Source organism: Myxocyprinus asiaticus, chromosome 7 (genome assembly GCF_019703515.2).
Source record: "Myxocyprinus asiaticus isolate MX2 ecotype Aquarium Trade chromosome 7, UBuf_Myxa_2, whole genome shotgun sequence".
Classification (NCBI taxonomy): Eukaryota; Metazoa; Chordata; class Actinopteri; order Cypriniformes; family Catostomidae; genus Myxocyprinus; species Myxocyprinus asiaticus.
The window spans coordinates 31125005-31146234 of record NC_059350.1 but is presented as its reverse complement, the minus strand read 5'-3'; the positions used below and the strand labels follow the sequence as shown (position 1 = coordinate 31146234).

Sequence of the window (21230 nt, the reverse complement as noted above, 5' to 3'; positions counted from 1 at the left end):
GCCTGAAATAAACATTATTGTATTCCCCTTATCTTTATGTGTGACCAATAGATAGGGAGTAAAAAATAAATGAGTTGGGTGTGAATGCCTTTCATTTAAGCTTTACGTTTTGCGTAGGTGGCCAATACTTCTATCAGAGACCAGCTGGTGAGCTACATCCACAATGGTTTTCTGGTACCGGTTCTAGCACCAGCATTACACAAGGTTAGTGTGCCCTGATGTTTTCTAATCCCTCCTCATGATCTTGGCCTCTGGTGTACAAAATCTCACATTGGCTTTAAACAGGGATCCCATGGTCATGGGAAACCTGGAGATATTAGTGAATTTAAAAATTATGATTGTGACACGAAGTCTGAAAAATATATGGTAATTAATAAAATCCTAAGGTCATGGAAAACTTTTTTGTTTTTTTTCTAGTTTCTATTACTTTTTTTTTTCTAGTTTAAGTATTTCATCTAGGCATTATTTTAAAATGTTTTTTTAAACCTTATCCAGTAATCATGAACTGTCATATATATGAATGTGAATCACTGTCATATCACAGAAATACATTGGTCAAAAGCTGTTGGACTTCACTTTATCTTTTAGGTTTATATCCAATAACCCCTGTTCTGTTTTAAAATACTGTAGTTAACACTTGAAGAGGTGATGACCACAACAGCATACCTGGACTTGTTCATTCGAAGTGTGTCTGAACCTGCCCTGCTACACACTTTCCTCAGCTTCATCCTCCTCCATCGCCATGATAACGTACACATTTTGGACACACTAGTTAGCCGCATCAATACTCCCTTTCAGGTACCCATATTTCCATACTCTGTCAGCCAATCACATTCAGCATTTTTGAAAAGCAGTACTGATTTGAGAATAGACTACAGAGCTACTATTTGTGTCACTGCTGTCATAATTATTGACATACAGGTGCATCTCAATAAATTAGAATGTTGTGGAAAAGTTCATTTATTTCAGTAATTCAACTCAAATTGTGAAACTCGGGTATTAAATAAATTCAATGCACACAGACTGAAGTAGTTTAAGTCTTTGGTTCTTTTAATTGTGATGATTTTGGCTCACATTTAACAAAAACCCACCAATTCACTATCTCAAAAAATTAGAATACATCATAAGACCAATAAAAAAAACATTTTTAGTGAATTGTTGGCCTTCTGGAAAGTATGTTCATTTACTGTATATGTACTCAATACTTGGTAGGGGCTCCTATTGCTTTAATTACTGCCTCAATTCGGCGTGGCATGGAGGTGATCAGTTTGTGGCACTGCTGAGGTGGTATGGAAGTCCAGGTTTCTTTGACAGTGGCCTTCAGCTCATCTGCATTTTTTGGTCTCTTGTTACTCATTTTCCTCTTGACAATACCCCATAGATTCTCTATGGGGTTCAGGTCTGGTGAGTTTGCTGGCCAGTCAAGCACACCAACACCATGGTCATTTAACCAACTTTTGGTGCTTTTGGCAGTGTGGGCAGGTGCCAAATCCTGCTGGAAAATGAAATCAGCAACTTTAAAAAGCTGGTCAGCAGAAGGAAGCATGAAGTGCTCAAATTTCTTGGTAACCGGGTGCAGTGACTTTGGTTTTCAAAAAACACAATGGACCAACACCAGCAGATGACATTGCACCCCAAATCATCACAGACTGTGGAAACTTAACACTGGACTTCAAGCAACTTGGGCTATGAGCTTCTCCACCCTTCCTCCAGACTCTAGGACCTTGGTTTCCAAATGAAATACAAAACTTGCTCTCATCTGAAAAGAGGACTTGACCACTGGGCAACAGTCCAGTTCTTCTCCTTAGCCCAGGTAAGACGCCTCTGACGTTGTCTGTGGTTCAGGAGTGGCTTAACAAGAGGAATACGACAACTGTAGCCAAATTCCTTGACATGTCTGTGTGTGGTCGCTCTTGATGCCTTGACCCCAGCCTCAGTCCATTCCTTGTGAAGTTCACCCAAATTCTTGAATCGATTTTGCTTGACAATCATAAGGCTGCGGTTCTCTCGGTTGGTTGTGCATCTTTTTCTTCCACACTTTTTCCTTCCACTCAACTTTCTGTTAACATGCTTGGATGCAGCACTCTGTGAACAGCCAGCTATTTTGGCAATGAATGTTTGTGGCTTACCCTCCTTGTGAAGGGTGTCAATGATTGTCTTCTGGACAACTGTCAGATCAGCAGTCTTCCCCATGATTGTATAGCCTAGTGAACCAAACTGAGAGACCATTTTGAAGGCTCAGGAAACCTTTGCAGGTGTTTTGAGTTGATTAGCTGATTGGCATGTCACCATATTCTAATTTTTTGAGATAGTGAATTGGTGGGTTTTTGTTAAATGTGAGCCAAAATCATCACAATTAAAAGAACCAAAGACTTAAACTACTTCATTCTGTGTGCATTGAATTTATTTAATACACGAGTTTCACAATTTGAGTTGATTTACTGAAATAAATGAACTTTTCCACGACATTCTAATTTATTGAGATGCACCTGTATATTTACAATTATTTGTCATATATTATTTGTAACATAATTTGTAGTATTTGTTTTTTGACAAATTTTTTAAATTTAGTCAATAATTTGTCATGTAATGTTCATTAATTTTAGTCAATATTACTCTTGACTAACATGGCATATAATTTTAGTTGCCAAAAATTTAACATTTTAGATGACGATAAAGTGCAAAATGACAAAAATACAGTATGTATCATACTGTAACAGACCAAACATTTACCAAATATTCAAATATTTAAAATAATGTATAAGCTACTAATTAATCTTTAATATTGATTACACTATGTAACACATTTTTTGTTCTTGGGTAGTAAGTGTTATTTCCTAATTGCTTATGCCTCAAAAGTATCGAAAATGGCTATTATTCCCCACAAACTTTGCTTTTGTGACCAGGACAGTGATATTTTGAAATGTACCTATTTCCAATGAGAAAACGGGCGAATTTGTGTGTCTTCGTTCACAAAGTCAGAAAAAACAGCATATGAATACAAATTAACATGTATTTATACTAAAGTAACACAAAAATGACTATAAAAGATTTAGAAGTGAGTAGTTTTTCAAGATTTATGATTATACTGTAATTCACTTTCACAAATCAGCCCCCAAATGTAGTCTCCCATCATGTTCTCGTTATACTGTCCTTGGTAGTGGCGTTCAAAGTCCAGTATATCCTGATGGAAGCATTTTTGTCATTCATTTCATTGACGAGATAAACACTGACAAAAATAATTTTATTTTATTCAAGAATAATATGGGAGAATGCCTTAAACCAACTAGTTTTTTACATGCTTAGTGTGTTCATTAAACTTTTGGTTTTTGTAGAAGTGTTTTTACTGGCTTCTCTTTTGTTTCAGCTTGGCACTGTATCACTGGCTTTGTTCCGCACTCTCATTGGCTTGTACTGTGAGGATGTCATGCTCCAGTTGATTTTCAAGTGAGTATACTTCCACAGCTCTTCATGTTTGTTTATTCACTCAACATTTTATGTATTTCCAACAAGAAGTATTAAGTTGAATGTACTATAGATTGTCTGATAATCTTGTTCTGAGTTCTGCAAACTTTGGTCACGGAGTCTAATGTCAGAAAAAGACATTGTCTATTGTGACATATGTTAATCGATTTCACTTTGAGAGTAGCTTCCTGGAGAGCTTTCTTGTAACACTATAAGTGGTGTCTCGCGGTGTCCCGCAGGTACCTGATCCCTTGTAACCACGTGATGTTGAGCCAGCGCAGAATCCTGAGAGAGAGAGATTGTTATTCTCTATCAGCTGCTAAGTTTTTAGCCCTTACACCCTCCTGCTGTTCTCCTGAGATCATCCCTCCTCCACTCAGACAGCTGGACTCCATCCTGTGGTCAAAAGGCACTGATGATGCTCATACTGGAACTATGGGTAATGTAGTTATGTTACTTGTTGTGGAAAAGTAATGAGCAATGCCATATAGTAATTTGAGTTTCTAGTGTGCATCATGTCCAGTGTTAATCTTGTCAATGAAATTACTGACAAAAATTGTAGTTTTTTATTATTATTATTATTTCATCAACGATAATGAAGACAAGGCAAAATAGACATATTTTGAAGATAATCAAAAGATTTTAATTAGAACGTACTGTTGACGAAAATATGATGAGAAAAATTATATGATGTGAACGGTTAAGTTAATTGATATATACAAATTATTCATGCCATTATTTTTGAAAACATTTGCCTAAGACTTTTGCACAGTAAAGTATATCCACAACATAATCATAATATTACAACTAACAGCTGCACAGACAATTAAGTGAATGTACATGAATGTACATGAACTTTAATTAACGCGCTAGTCAGAATGTGTAATTTGCGTTGTGAATGCGTTGTTTCCATAAAAAGTTGCTACATGTAACGCAGTGTCCTACATTTTCTAAAACACGGAATAGTCTCTAAAGTTCACAACATTGTAACTTCTAAAGTACCTAAAACTGTACTTCAGTGTACTATATTCATTCTATTCTATTCAGGAGCTCAGGTTTTTTTCTGACATTTTTTATCATGTTGTTTATGTTCATAAATGATATTTTTGATAAATGTTTAAATGTTTACATTTTTATACTATACACGTTTTTAAAATGTTTTAACATTTTGAATATTTGGTTAAAATTAAACATTTGTTGAATGGTTTAAAGTTTTCATTGACTAAAATTATATGGCAAAATTGACCAAAATCAGTGAATATGACATGATAAAATATTGGCTAAGTTTAAAGGACATTTTCGTCAAAAGACAAAAAATATGACTGAAATAAAAGAACTGTGTGAAAATGTACACTGATCATGTCACATTTTGATGACAAAACACCTAGTATGCTGCCCATTTATACTTTGACCTACATAAAATAATGAAATCCTATAATGACCTAGATTAATGCACAGCTCTGATTGTAAAAAGTGTTTTCTCAAAAGATTTTCACCTTGTGCTGTTTGCACACTTTAATGCCTTTCATGTCTGTTTAAATGACTTTCATCTTAGATGAAATTCAGCCTGCAATACACTTCTCTAATTCCTGCAACCTTATTTCTTCATTTTAGAATATGAAATCCGCTTATGCCTTTGCCTGTAATTAAAGTGTTTACAAGCTGATACAAATTCTAAAGTACTTCTTTGTTAGGTTCAGTATTTTCCTCAAAAAGAGGTCATGAAATGCACTGTGTATCAGCAACAGTTTTACTTTTGCTTGATCTTTCTCTAGAATCAGAGGAGGTCCTCTCAGATGAGGATGACTGTGGTCACTCCTGTGTCATTGGCTCCGAGATCTACCTGGATGTCAGTTACCTGCACTACCTGTATGATGCTCGAAACAGCATTAAGAACTGCACACGAGCATGCCGTGTGTGGTCGGCCCCTTACGATGGCGAAAACCCCCCTCCAGAAGAGTACCAGCCCAGTACCCTGGAGGAGGCAGGTAGAACTCGCCCATCAATTACCAGCAGGAAAACGCATCCCCAAAATAAGATGCATCACTCTGGTCCACCCCACAGAGCTACTGCTCCTGGATTGTTGGAGCTGGAGTGGGATGATAGTTATGATGCTTGTCCAACACAAACCCAATCAGAGGGAAATCTCGAGGCTAATCCCATCCCGGAAGAGCCCCCAAAACACATCCAAGAACTGCAGAGATCTGCTATTATGCTTGTAAAGGGCTCTTACATTGAAGAGTCTGAGTTCCATAATGATGTTATGGTCTATGACCTGGTTGCTCAGAAGGATGTCAATGACTCTGTTAACAGCTGTCATGCCCCACTCAAACTTACTGAAGAATCAAAGCTGGAGGAGTCAGGTGAACCAATAGCTTATCAAAAGACTCCAAATTCAGACTCCTCAATGAGCAATGGCTTGAGCCCCCCTTTGGACCACACAGAGAGTAAAAAGAGAGGGGGGGTTCATGCACAATCAGACCATAAGTCTGTAGCCCCAGATGGAGAGGACCTCATGGCCCAGTATGAGGAGCTGCTAAGGACTCTGGGTACACAGTCCAGTAGTCTATTAAAAGCATACCGCGAACCCAGTAGTCCAACAGACCTCATGGAGGATGAGGAAGATGAGGTAGACTTTAACTCTTTCTCACCAGAGACACCAGAGGCAGAAAAGATGCCGTCTCCTCTTGGGACCAAACCGTGCAGTGGGAGTAGGGGTCATGCTGTGCCCTTTACAGGTCGGAGAAAATTTTATTAAATAATCCTTTACACTCTTTGTTTCTTTAGCTAATTTTACTTCACAACAGTGTCAGAGTTTGGTTCCACCTCCAAATCAAACACAAAGAGATAAAAATACCAGGAACAAGACCGAACTTGCCTTATAGTAGTATAGAGAATTTTAATGTTCTGCATGATACTTAAGTTTATGCTGCTATGGAATAATTGTGTATGTTTCCCTCTTCTCCTTCTCTCTCTCTTTCTCTCTCTCTCAGGGCCATTTGTAAGTGTGTTGCTGTCCCGTCTAGAAAACATGTTAAATAACTCTCTCCAAGTGAACCTACTTCTGACTGGCATCCTGGCCCAGTTATCTGCTTACCCTCAACCCCTGCTGTGCTCCTTCCTCCTAAACTCTAACATGGTGTTCCAGCCCAGTGTTCGCTCACTCTACCAGGTACTGGAATGATTTGTCCTTATACATTTGGACTCTTTTGGACAATATGGCAAAAAACACAGCTTGGCTCCAGAACCTAGTGTGCTGCCACCCTGCCCACTAAGGCAGCATCCTAACCATCATGGAACCTCATTAGTGATCAATTTGAAATGCTCAACATAGGCAGCAACTCACAGCCACACAAATAGCACTTTGTACAGTAGTCTGGAATTTTAATGCTTTGGTTTCAGTAGAGTTAACTAGCTAACTGTGCAGTACTCTTATATGCACATATACACAGCACATATTGGGTAAAAACATATTTTTTTTTAATTACATTGAAGTATTTACTGTATATATACAGTACTTTGCAAAAGTTTTAGGCAGTTGTGAAAAAAAAAATAATAGTGAGGATGTTTTAAAAATTAATACCATGAATAATTTTTTATTTATCAGTTAACTTCTAACAAAGTGCAATAAACTAACTAAAGAACTAAATCCATATTTAGCGTGACCATACTATCTGCTGCAGGACTCCTTGTTCTAATTATATTCTATTTGCAAAATGAATGTATGGAAATCTAAAGTGTATGTTTCCTATTGACACTAAAGCAGAAGACATAAAATAATCATCTTAAAGGGGTCATGTAATGCATTTTTTTTTTTACTTTATTATTTTCCTTGAGGTTCACTTATAATGTTAGTAAAGGTTTCTGCTAAATAAAACAGTCATAATATACTATTAAAATAACTTTTTCCACCCTGTCTCTGGCCCTCTGCCTGAAACACACCGTTTTCTGTGCTGTCCCCTTTAAGACTTCAATATACACACCCACTGTGTTATGACTGGCTAACATCTTTGAAGTGCAAACACTCGTGGAACTGTTTTTTCCAAGAATAAAAGAATGAAAATGTTAAAGCGCTTTACAAAAACCCCTGAAAGCACTCAGTCCAGGCAATCATTCATAGCTACACTCACTGAGCACATCATTAGGAACACCTGTACACCTACTTAATAATGCGATAAATGCCTTGTTGATGAGAGAGGTCAACTGAGAATGGCCAGACTGGTTCAAGCTGACAGAAAGGCTACTCTAACTCAGAAAACCACTCAGTACAATTGTATTTAGCAGAATAGCATCTCAGAATGTACAACACGTTGAACCTTAAGGCAGATGGGCTACAACAGCAGAAGACCATGTTGGGCACTTTATTAGGACCATAGTGTTCCTAATAAAGTTTTTAGTAGTGCCTGACTGATTTAACGGTCGGCCGATATATTAGCCTTTCACAGATATGTCGGTATCGGCGTATGTGTTTTCCGATATGCGCAGATATTAAATCTTATTTTCAGAACATATAAATACAGAAAACAATGCTTGGGTGATTTATAATTGGTGTCATAGCGTAGTTTGTCCAGCAGAGCACGCTCCGACTCTATTGTTTACAGAGCTGAGCTGACGGTGGTTCTGTAGACAGTGCAGAGTTAAGCGGTGTCTTCTCAGTAAGTTGCTAACTAGTTTGTGAAATACATACTGGAATGTTAATAAACAATGACTCCATCATCTTCCCTTTTCAATATAACTAATATAATATTATTGTCCCTGACAACCATGTCACAAGTAAATAAACAATCTTTTACTCTCCGTGACAATGAGCTTATAGGTAACTAGCTAATTACGTAGCTACTTTCATACTTTGTCAGCTGAGTGGAAGCTAATGTGTAAACATGTATTCACCAAACTGTTTTGTTCAGGCTTTGCAGTTTGGTACCCCCTTCAGCTGAACAATTCGTTGCATTTACAAAATGTAATATTTAAAAGTCTGGTTTTCCATCGGAATACAGTGTAACACCGCTGCCGCTGTTTATCTCTTGACTCGGCAGCAGCGAACCATGAGTTATTGTTTGTGACTGTTTTGTTATACATTAACAGCAAAATATTGCTGATGATGTTTTGATAAGCAACTGGAAACTGTAAGGAAACTGTACTTTAGTACAATTTAGAGGTACTTGTACTTTACTTGAGTATTACAATGGCATTTTCTATTACATTATACTTCCACTACATTTCAGAGGGAAATATTGTACTTTTTCCAATGTTGACAATGTATAATAATAATGTTAAATATTCTTTGATAAAAATATTTAAGAAACCAGCCTTCTGAGTACCTTTTTATAGTCATATCAGTGCAAAATCGGTGCACAATTCACATAGAAATGGTTTGACTGTTTTCATTCCAGCTCAAAAATGAACTATATCGGCCAACACATCGGTAATCTGTGAATTTGCCCCCTCTAAAATCAGTATTGCATCGGTCTCAAAAATCCCATATCGGCTGGGCTCTAGTTGTTAGTGAGTGTATATATCCCAATATAGTATGTGAAGCACACAGTCAAACTACTACAGTTGTTCTGACTGAAATTACAATTGAAAACTGAACAAAGTCGTTATACTGTTGCTACCGAATACTTCTATTATCAGGCATACAATATATGGTGATACAATAATGGTAAATAAAGCTGAGAACAGTGAAAATAGTCCAGACTAACACAAGCTGTGAATGTGAAGGGTTAATAAATCTGTATTCAGCTGTAATGAACAGTCAACCCAGGTGTTTGCCTCTGTAGTGTGGTCACTTCAATACACATCCCATGTACAGGATGTTTGCTGGTTGACTGGGGGAGGGGATCACCTTTGACTGTTAAGTTGCTTAAATATGGGATAATGGGCATCCTGATGTGTTCTTTTCATCCAAAATACAGGACAGATACTACAGCACTGTCTTTCGTTGCACTCCACACTATGCATTCTTCTTGTATAATAAAATAATTTTATCTCGCATCAATATTTCTTGTGCAATTATGTATCTCTTTGGGAAGTAATTGTGTAATAAGCACTCTCTGCTCCACGTTGGAGTCCTGATCATGGTTTATTTAAAAAAAAAAAAAAAAACACAGACTGACAAACAAACACGGACAGAAACAGTAGTATTACATTTGTCACTCACTGGCATTACTGTTGTGTCCAGTATAGTATGCCACTCATTCTTAACACTGGGATCCTTCAAAAGGCTATACATAGATGCAGTTTTTCCACAATCAGGAACACAACAACATCTGGAGTTCTTGTACGACATATTAATCTTTTCATTAGTTTAAAGCAAACTACAGCAACAATAGTACCGCCTTCAGAATTGAAGTAGCTCAGCCAGTTCTGTCAGTTCATCGCAACAATTACGTATGTTGTGGAGGCGGGGCTATTCAAATGACACTGCACTGTTATGTCACAATGTAGCCAATTTCAAAACGAGTAATTTTTTGCAGATTAGAAACAGTAAATGCTCTTTTCGGACTGGAGAGGAAGTTTTGAGTTCAGAAACTCACAGTATGTTTTTATAGTACATTGACCTCATATACAGTATGTCAAAATATCAAGGAAAATTTGATTCCTCATGACATGACCCCTTTAAGACAAATAATTTTGTGAAACATCTAATTTGCCTAAGATTTTTGCACAGTACTGCACTACTTTACTTTCTGAATTGAATAAAATATACTTTTATACTGTTTACTGTATTTTTTTATTTATTTTTTATAGAGTATATTTATTCAGCATTTGAGTGGAACTGAAGAAATCTCAATAATGTTGTAAAGCCTTTTTCATATCAAATACACATTAAAAGAGAGATTAAAGCTGTAGTACTTCAAAAGCCGATGCTTTCTCAGCCTTTATAAAAGGCTTTGTCTTGCTATTCTACGTCATTGCATTTATTAGCATGTCTTTGAAGGTCATGTGTTAGATCTGTCGCTTCATTTGTTTATCAGCAGACACAAAGACGTACTCTTACGCAAAGCATTGACACTGTATCAGGAGTGCAGAATCTGATCATTTATTCAGTTTTCTCTTTGTTTATTCCTTTCTCCCTCTCTTCATTTTGATTTTGTAGGTCCTGGCCTCATTAAAGTATCAGATTGAGAAGTTGTCAGCAACCCAGAAAGACTTCCCTGAGCTACTAACAGCTGCTCAGCACTGCTTGTTGGCCAGAGAGAGTTCATTGAGAGATCAAGGTGTTCAAGTCATTTTTTATGTGACATACCAATAACGTAAAACACACATAATTGTTTTACTGTAGCTTAAGTCAGTTATAATGATGATAAGAATGCACATGATCTTTGATCAAAACTCATAAGCAAAAGACTTGACATTCTAGGTTCTTATCAAAAATATGATTCTGCCCTGCAAAAGTAAAATGCTGTTACTACACATATTGTCAAAATTAAGTAAGGACCGAAATCGGGTCACTTAGAATATAATCTATCCTGTGACGGGTTTTGCTCAACTGTGCTCAGATTCAGAGAGAATGTGTTTTATAATCCACATATGGTTGGAAAATCAAAAAACTTGCTGGTCTCTTAATCTTTTCACACTGTACATTTGTACGTTGTAAGCTGATATGCACCTGAGTTCAGAAAACCGCTTTCACTCCAACCAAACTCTGACATCTACACCAAAAGTTTTGCTCTGAAAGCACACTTATTATGAAAGACGCTAGAGAAGAGTACACTAAAATCACTGCAAAAAAATATATAAAATAGACCCTGTGTTCAATTTCTGTTTATAGGTTAGTTAGAAGCAAGAGTAATAAGGGTTTGCAAATATTCTCCTTCATGTGGTCGAGCAGTTAAGTCCTGCTGCAGAAGAAAACAACCTCTCATGTTTTCTTAATGTGGCCCTTTTCCTTCTGGAACTTTTCAGTTTATTTCAAGGTTTTGCTTAACTATTCATTCCGTGTTTTTGCCCCAGTGTAATAAAGAGTACTGTATATTAAGTTAAAATATTGACCCACATGCAATGAGGCATGTGGAGGAAATAAAAAAAATTATGTCAAGATCATTCTGAACCTATAAACCAGGGATATTCAAATAAATGTCCTTCCTTGCAAAGGTCCGAACAAACATAATTTACACTGTTTAAGGAGCTTATATGTTGTATGGCTATGAAATAAAATAAACAATGTGCATTTCAGGAATATTAAACTAATTTAAATTGCAACTGTTTGTCAGGATATGTAAATCAGGAATGGGGCACATTTGGTTGCATTTTTGCCTCTCTCCAAGGCTGATGTGTTCAGTATAAAAATTCTAAACTGACGTTTTTGCAATGAATGCAAGATATGATTTAAGCAGAGCTGATATTTTTTTTTTGTGATTCTGTGTAAATAAAATTCTGCATCAAACCTTAAAGTTTGCTATTGTCAGTGATGAAAATCAGTGTGTGCCTTGTTTTTGGCTTTGCACAGGAATCAACAAACGTAAGACACAAGTTAAATTGTGTCTTAAACATCTGCTGCCTCTGTGTGGCATTACAATATATGTGTAAACGCACCTTGTCATGGCATATATGTTGCTTCAGATGAATCTTTGGTGTTGCATTTGCAATGTAAAGTCAGCTTAACTGTTCCATGTGGAGGAAAAAACAATGTTTATAATTGTATTAATTTATGAGAATGTATGACCTCTTCATTCATCCTCTGTGTTGTCTTCATCTAATTATCTTCATATAGATTTAAATGCATGATGTTATGGTCATTTCTGTGAGAATAAGGACATCTGATATGTATTGGAAAAATTACACGTTTGTCTGTTCTATTCCAATCCAGACTCTGTCAGTCCACAAATTGGAGATCACCTCTATGGTTATGAAGCAGACAGAACCAAGAAGAACCCAGCTATCCAACCCAAAACTGTGGTTTCCACAAACAGAACTGAGGTATATGCCACGGTTCTTTTCACAGAGTTTCTTAAAGAACTGGCAGCCATTGCACAAGAACACTCCATACTTTCTCATCTTTCCATAGAGGAATAGCCTTTCCACTAAATATGAAATTGTCATTAATGGTTCCAAGAAACTTCTGAAACATTTTGAATGAACGGTAGTTTTTATTGAAATAACTATTTTGCCAATACGATACCTCTACTTTTTTTTTTATTTTGATTGTCGATGGGCCGTTCTTATCAGCATATACATTTTTCTCAAGTGTTGTGAACAGTTCTTGTTGATCAATGTCACCTGCCAGAAAGTAGTCACTTAATTTGCCTTTACTCCGCAATGAAGACACAAAATGCTGGTCAAAAATATCGAACTGAAACTCCAGGCCAAAACCAAAGAGGGATGGTCACTTAGAGCAAGAGCGGACAACTGACAGCCATCATGGAAAGCACAAATAAAAGAGGCTTTTGACAGTGATGTCCATAATAACATGTCCTTGGACTGTTACAAGAGGACAACTGTGTGTTTTGATTGATGATTTCTTTTGCAGGATATTTCACATAATGGCCTTATCCTAATAGTGCCTATTTTTTAGTCCTCGATTCTCTCAACAATCTCTGTACTGTTTTGCAAACCTATATGGTCAAATTTTACAAAACTGACCAAATGACCTGATGTCTGTAGGATCGCTGCTTTGCATCTCATGTTAAGAAACCATTCTTGCAAAATTGCTCTGTTTCCTTGTAGAGCATCACTGATATTAGATACCTAATAAATTTAATATCTCCTATGCAGCACAAGGGTTGACAGTTAACATGATTGGAACTAACAACATATTTAATTGTTAGGATGATGTATATTTCTTTAGAGGTGGTAAGGTATTAAAGCAGTTTTAGAGAGAGAAATTCAATGTTTTTTTTTTTGTTTTTGAAAAAATCAAAATCTTTTTTTTTCATTTTTTTTTCAAAGTTTTATTTGTTTGTTTGCATTGCATTAGAAAAAATTGCTGAAGCACAATCAGAGAGAGGTTTCATATTCACCTGTAAGAAGCAATTGTTATGCAGTTTGTCATACTTTAAACTAGTTTGTTTTCTTTATTATGCAATTCAGATCTTTGTCATATTTTTTGCTTAATGTTTATGTAAAAGACATGACATTTCTAATGTATCTGCATTATAGACTTCAACCTTAAACATCTCTAATGCAAGAGAGTAAGTGGCCTTTAGTATCAAAGAAATTGCCTTGACTTCAAAGTTTTACAATTTAATGTTTTATATAACCATACACATTTTTTAAAATTTTTTATCTCAAAGTGTATTTAATGCAAAGTAACTCTAGTTGCATATTGTAACAACTCTGTAAGTACAAGAAATCACATGGTTCCAAACTTTATAAGTGCACTAAAAGCAATTTAGTTTGAATATTTATATATATTGGTATTAATCCATGTCTTCTGAAGAAATCTAATCAATTTTGGGTTCGAACAGACCAAAATATAACTCCTTTTTCAGTGTACATCTTGCCATTGCAATCTCTAGGCACAATCATAATTTCAAGCTTGATTACACTTCCTAGTGCTTGGCGCATTCGCAGAATGCTAGATGGCGCTAGGTGGTGTAATCGAGCTGGATCATGAACACCAAGGAGACTGCTGATGTCAAGATTTATGGAAAAAGGAGTTAAAGTCTTGGTTGTAAAATGAAATGAGTCTGTTGATATGTTGCCACCCTGATGTTTGTGATGTTTGTTTTATATTCTGCTGAAATCCTTCTTCAGGATATTTTTCTGGTTTAAGTTCAGGCAGGGAATTTGTTAACCCCTTTGCTGTGTGTCAAATGGAAATGGCTTATGTCTGATGTGCACAAATGCATGATCTCGAATAAAAGCATCTCTTGTACTACAACATAACTTTCTTCCATATGAGTGAGTGAGCCATAACTAGGGTGACCATACATCCTCTTATTCCCAGACATGTCCTCTTTTTTTGGACCTTAAAAAAGCATCCGGCCCGGGATTTCTAAATTTTCGAAAATGTCCGGGATTCGGCTTTAGTTGCATTATGATGTGCATCTTCATTGTGTGTTGCTTTAAGTCCCACCTTCTCACACACCAATTGGTTGATTATAAGATGCTTGCAGCAACTATTGGCCAAATTCCTGCTTGTCAATCTCTCCACGAACGCGTGAAGCGCTGTTGTCATCAAAGTCAAACAGTTGCTTGACAGTAGCAGCAAATGACAGCTGAGTGGAAACAGTGCCCAAACAAAAGTGCAAATTTACAGAAGATTTGCACAAAAAATTCCCATGCTTTCGTCCAGGTCAAGATCCGTGGGAAGCAGGATGTATGACATGTAAAGCTGGCACTTATGTGTCAGTTGCTAATAAAGGTGCAAGTGATTTAGAAGCACACATTAGCTCTGCAAAGCATAAAGTGTCAGCAAAAGGTGAAAGTTCATCAGGTAAATTAACAGACTACTGTTTGCAACCAGGTAAAATTGTTATCACATTGCTTCATTTTCCATGGCCATTCAAAATAATAGTAATAGTAAATGAAGCTACACTCATGGCATGAAATATTTTATTTTAGAACATGGACATTCAAAAGAATGTTGGAAATGTTTATTTATTTTTATATATGTATGTTATGCTAATAGAGTGTCTTTTTCACTGTATTAAAGTTTGCATTCATAGTAACTCTGTTTCGAACCCTACTATTTCTAGCCATTTTACATGCACGTTACCAGGCACGATCATATTTTTTTTATCATGAAAATTCACGTTAGATCATAATTTCTTTTTTTCTAGTAAGACCTTTGATATTAGGGCAAAAATCTTATTCTTAATAATAATTTGTGCATTGTTTTCCTGTAAAAATATCAAAAAATCCTTAAAACAAGATCAATTTGATTTATCTTGTTTTAGAAACAATACTGCATAAGATATTTAGGTTTTTCAGAGAATGTATTTTTAACATGTGTATTTGGTCTTACTGTACTGGCAGAGTTTTTATAGTCAAAACACGTGAAAAAATCTGCCAGTGCTGAAGAAGTAATCCAAAGTATTTAGAATACGTTACTGACCTTGAGTAATCTAATGGAATACATTACAAATTACATTTTACAGCATGTATTCTGTAATTTGTAGTGGAATACATTTCAAAAGTAACCCTCCCAACCTTGGCCATAACACTATCAATCATCTGAAGTAATAATCAGATGCCTTCACCTAAGTGGGCATTGAGCTGTCAGTGAGATGAGCATCCCTCTACTTCTACTGCTTGTTTAATGTGGCATAGTTTGTTGACAGTTTCATATGTAATACATTTATATCTAAAACATTTGGTAGTGTACTCATATTTTGGAACTACGTATATTTTAGAATTGAATTATGTTTGTAAAATTGAGGTAATCTGTTAACAGAGCTGCATATTAGTATTATTTAGATCTTTTAAAAATGCAGGCTTGGGGAACCAAAAAGTACAAAAGAATGAAAATAATTAAAAAGGAAATGCTACACACAAATAATGCTACTGTAAATGTGACCTTAAGGGTTGGTATCACATGCCAATATTGTAAGCCTTCTGCATACAGGATATGCCTGTACTTCAGTGGGTTTTGGATTTTTTTAACTCATGGATACTGTTGACCTAATTTGTCTTGCAATTCCCCCGATAGTCCTTTCAGCTAATGGGGCAGCTTTTGTTCAAAACTAGGTCCTTTTTCCAATTGAGTTTCAGTAATGGCACCCAGATCACTGTCTCTATCGCTAAACCTTTTACCTGCCTAATTCTAAAAAAAACATTGTAATAAGAGAGTGGATCTAAGCACTGCCCACTGTTGCCAAGAGATCGGCATTTAAGTTAATTTAACAGTTAATATTAACGTTTTGACAGTCATTTGATAGAAAAATCACCTCTCATCTCTCAGATTTTGCAAATTTCAGGAATTAAAATTTTAGTAAGAATATTGTAAAAATATAACTCAAAATGCAAGCTTATTTACAGACCAACAGGCCAAAATGTTGCAGTTATGTTTTTTAGTTTATATATACTGTATATATATATATTTAAGCCATTACTTGCACCTCTAAATTTAAGGTGTGCTTTTAATCAAGTGTCTTTTCAAAAGAATATTATGTAACCATGGCACCCAGTGATGACTCATTGGGCTTAATGGAATTTGAAATTCATGCCCAACAGTCCACAAGAGGGAGCTAGCTATTCATATAAGACAGCTTCATTCACTAGTTTTACTGAACTGTCAGTACTTTTGTCTATATTTACAAAGCAGTTCTCGTGTACATGTAAAACTGAATGTTTCATGCTGTCATAAACTGTGATGAATCTGATAGATGGGAGATAGATTAGTACACAAATACAACTTTGATTTATCTGTCCCCCTGTTAAAGCATACATGACAGCAGACTCTTTGTGCTGGAAATGGTTAAAGGTTGACAGAAATTTCTGTCAACCTTGGCCTGACCCACTGAAGTCTAAAAAGTGACAATCCCATGAAATCCAATTCTAATGGAAAAATCCATATGTGCCACAAACAACTTAACACAGCACAAAGAGATTCTTTGCAAACACAAGGTTGATCCCCCAATGATCCCCCAATGATCACTGGTTTCTAGTCAGGGTTAAAGGAATATTTCACCCAAAAATGGAAAAAAGAAGAAGAAAAAAAATAACACAAACAGAATTTGGAAGAATATCTCAGCTCTCTAGGTCCATATAATGCAAGTGAACGGTGACCAAAGCTTTGAAGCTCCCAAAAACACATAAAGGCAACATAAAAGTAATCCATAAGAGTCCAGCGGTTTAATCCATGTCTTCTGAAGAAATCAAATCAATTTTGGGTTCGAACAGACCAAAATATAACTCCTTTTTCAGTGTACATCTTGCAATATCTAGGCACAATCATAATTTCAAGCTTGATTACACTTCCTAGTGCTTGGCGCATGCGCAGAACACTAGAGGGTGCTAGGAGGTGTAATCGAGCTGGATCATGCTCGCCAAGGAGAATGCTGATGTCAAGATTTATGGGAAAAGGAGTTACAGTGCATTCAGAAAGTATTCAGACCCCTTTTTCACATTTTGTTAAGTTGCAGCCTTATGACAGAAAGTACAGACATTGATGTGACTTTCTGTTCCAGTTGCTGCATGAGTCTGTGTTTGTTTGTAGCTTTCTAGCCTGCTTTGCATTGCTTATTCCTCTACGTTCATCGTTTTATCCTTTGCCATTTTACCACGTGTATATTACTGCACGCACCCGTTTTCTTTTCTTTTCCCCCCGCTTGTCTATATCTCGCATTTAGACTGCATGCATTCTTTTTCTCCTCTGTGTTTTACATGGATTATTGCATCAGTCTCAAACATCTGCTGATCAGGAACCAGGTATTCACATCGATCTCAAACCTTCGCCGCTCAAGAACAACCATAACAACACCAACAAACAATTGCGGTAAGTCATGGCATCCGCTCATGTTATTGCTTAGGTCTGTCAAATTAAAATTAGAAATACGAATATTCGTTGAATGTAAAATAAAAATGTACATTTGAATGCTAAAATTGACCATTCGCATTTTGAATGTGTGCCAAGCACTGACGACGGCACACAAGCCATTGAACTGATTGCATTCTAGGGCTAAAATCAGACTAAGCTCAGTGAATAAAACAGTACGTTGGTGTCTCGAGACGTACTTCAAAGGCTAAATTTCCTTTTTTACATGAACGCAGTGTCTAACAATACAGCGCTCCTGCACGAGATGCTGACGCGTGGCGACGGTCCGTCTAGCGCATACTACACTGTGGTATTATTGCCGGTATTATGAAGCTTGTGTCTGTGGTAGTACTTTATTTGGCATGAGTATCCGCTTCTCATTTTACTTTTCTTTACTTAAGATTTCAGAAAGTGAATTGGCTAAATCTTTTGACTTCATAATTTTACACACTTTTGTTAACAACTAGATATTTTCTGGATTGTTGTGCACTCTTGTGGATGTAGAAAAGAACAGTTGTCGTGTAGCTTTAAACACCTTAAATAAAGTCTTTCAAATCCAAATTTAATTCGAACCTTGGTAATATTTAAGTTAAAACAATGTATGCAATTTTTCAGCTATGCTGACAGCCCTATTATTGCTTCTTGCATTAAATGCCAGATGTTTATTATAGCTTCTTCCGTCAGCAGTGAGGGAATTACATGTGATAAATGTAAGGAAATAGTCAGGCTGATGGAGAAGGTTAACGAGTTAGAGACACGCATCCGAACGCTAGTTGAGGTCAGTGAGAAAAAGAAGCTGGTAGATACTGTTGCAGGTAGAACAGCGAGCAACACACACACACTTTGGTTCTGGCTTTAGAACCCCCACAGCAGGGCGTTTGAGTGACATCTTGGTGGTATACTCGCTCAGTAAAGCGACACCACTCTCCCATTCCTATTAGGGTTTCCAATCAATTCTCCCCACTCAGTGATGCACCCACTGATAATCATGTTGAAAGCACCCTTGTTATAGGAGATTCTATTGTAAGGAATGTGGAATAGAGACTCCAGCCGCTATAGTTAAATACATTTCGGGGGCTCGGGCATCTCCTCTCTAGTAATTTGGCTCATAGTCTTAATAGTGAGAGTATTTGACTAACTGGGGCCCAGGTCAGGAAGCAGACAAACTGGCTAATCTGAACATATGCTAGCTGCCTTGAGATGCCACACAGGTCACATAAACTGCAAAACATAGAGACTGTATCACCTAGATATCACATAGAGACTGTCTGTTCCTCGAACTACCAAACACAAATCCCTCACTAAATCATTTAGAAAAAATCTGATTACGGTAAAACTTGAAAATAACTAAAAAATTGAAGATAAACATCATATAAAGGTAGGGCTACTAAACATTAGATCTCTTTCAACCAAAGCACTAATTGTAAATGAAATTATTACAGATCATAGTTTGGATGCGCTCTGTTTGACAAACCTGGCTTAAACTGGATGAATATATTAGTTCAAATGAATCTACTCCCACAGGTTATTAATATAAACATGACCCTCTCATCTGAAGGGTCGAGGAGGTGTTGCTGCAATTTACAGCGAAGTTTGGTGTTACTCAGAGGACAGGATATAAGTTTAAGTCTTTTGAACTAATAATACTTAATGTGACACCGTCAGATACAAATAAAAAATATCTCTGTCGTCATTTGCCTTGCTACAGTCTATAGATCACCCAGGCCGTATTCTGATTTCCTTGGTGAATTTGCACATCAGATATATCTATCAGATATAGTAGTTACTGTAGATAAAGCTTTAATTGTTGGTGACTTCAACATTCACATAGATAATGAAAATGACACATTGGGATTAGCATTTATCAATATTCTCAACTCTCTTGGAGTCAGACAAAATGTGACAGTACCAACTCATCGCAATAATCATACGCTAGATTTAATTCTGTCATATGGAGTTGATGTTGATACTATAGAAATTCTGCTGCAGAGCGATGACATCTCGGATCATTACCTCGTCTCTTGTATGCTGTGATCAGCTAATGTTACTCAATCTACACCATGCTATCATTCAGGTAGAACTATTCTTTCGACCACTAAAGATAGCTTCACTAATAATCTTCCAGATTTATCTCATACTCAGTAAGCCAAAAACAGAATAATAACAGAAAATATAAATAGTCTTCGCTAGCTCTCAACAGCTAGCGAAGCATTACTACAATAGTGATGACTTCATGAATTTCTTTACTGATAAAATTTAAATCATCAGAAATAAAATTGGAATTATGCAGTCGTCTGTCACAGTATCTCAGAAAACAGTGTCTCAATTTTCCTCACAAGCAACTTCAATCCTTCGCTGTCATAGGTCATGAAGAGCTAACAAAACGTATCAAAACATCAAAAGCCACAACATGTATGTTAGATCCAATACCAACTAAGCTCTTAAAAGAGCTATTCCCTGTAATCTCAGAACCTCTTCTTATTATTATTAATTCCTCACTATACTTAGGACATGTCCCAAGAAACTTTAAAATGGCAGTTATCAAACCGCTTATTAAGAAGCCACAGCTTGATCCTGGAGAACTTGCTGAATATAGACTGATTTCAAATCTCCCATTTATGTTGAAAATACTAGAAAAGGTAGTGTCCTCCCAACTATGTTCATTTCTACAGAGAAATAGTATTTATGAACAATTTCAGTTAGAATTTAGGCCCCATCACAGTACAGAGACTGCACTTATCAGAGTTACAAATGACTTACTCTTATCATCTGATCGCAGCTGCATTTCTCTTCTAGTGCTTTTAGATCTTAGTGCTGCCTTTGACACCATAGATCACAACATTCTCTTGAATAGGCTTGAGAATTATGTTGGCATTTTGTGGACTTGCATTAGCATGGTTTAGGTCCTATTTAGCAGACCACTACCACTTTGTGTAAATGAGTGTATCAATAAAATTAAAGTTTGGATGGCCAGAAATTTCCTTCTACTCAATTCCGACAAAACAGAGGTACTAATTATTGGAGAAAAACCTCTAAAAATAAGCTGCTAAAATACAATTTTACTCTTGATAGATGTACTGTTGTCTTCTACAGCGAAAAACTTATATTTGATACCAATCTGTCCTTTGAAAATCTAATTTCCAATGTTTGAAGAACAGCATTCTTATGACACATGCTCTCTGTTGCTGATGCCGAAAAACAAATTCATGCATTCATGACCTCAAGACTAGATTATTGGAATGCATTATTGGGAGGATATCCTGCAAGTTCGATAAATAAACTTCAACTGGATCAAAATGCAGCAGCCAGAGTGCTGACTAGAACCAAGAAATATGTTCATATT

General features: G+C 36.4%; 1 protein-coding gene across 1 annotated transcript in view; it reads left to right on the top strand.

The window, feature by feature from the left end:
* The window catches only part of LOC127443687 (FHF complex subunit HOOK interacting protein 1A-like), a 48000-nt gene extending 33461 nt beyond the window's left edge, over positions 1–14539 (top strand). Inside the window, exons 5-12 of the mRNA XM_051702474.1 lie at positions 118–204; positions 631–798; positions 3368–3447; positions 3705–3904; positions 5241–6203; positions 6459–6637; positions 10565–10685; positions 12278–14539. Coding sequence (XP_051558434.1) covers positions 118–204; positions 631–798; positions 3368–3447; positions 3705–3904; positions 5241–6203; positions 6459–6637; positions 10565–10685; positions 12278–12483 — 2004 coding nt within the window. The 3' untranslated portion in view covers positions 12484–14539. The remainder of the gene's footprint in view (positions 1–117; positions 205–630; positions 799–3367; positions 3448–3704; positions 3905–5240; positions 6204–6458; positions 6638–10564; positions 10686–12277) is intronic.
* Positions 14540–21230: the final 6691 nt, after the last annotated feature.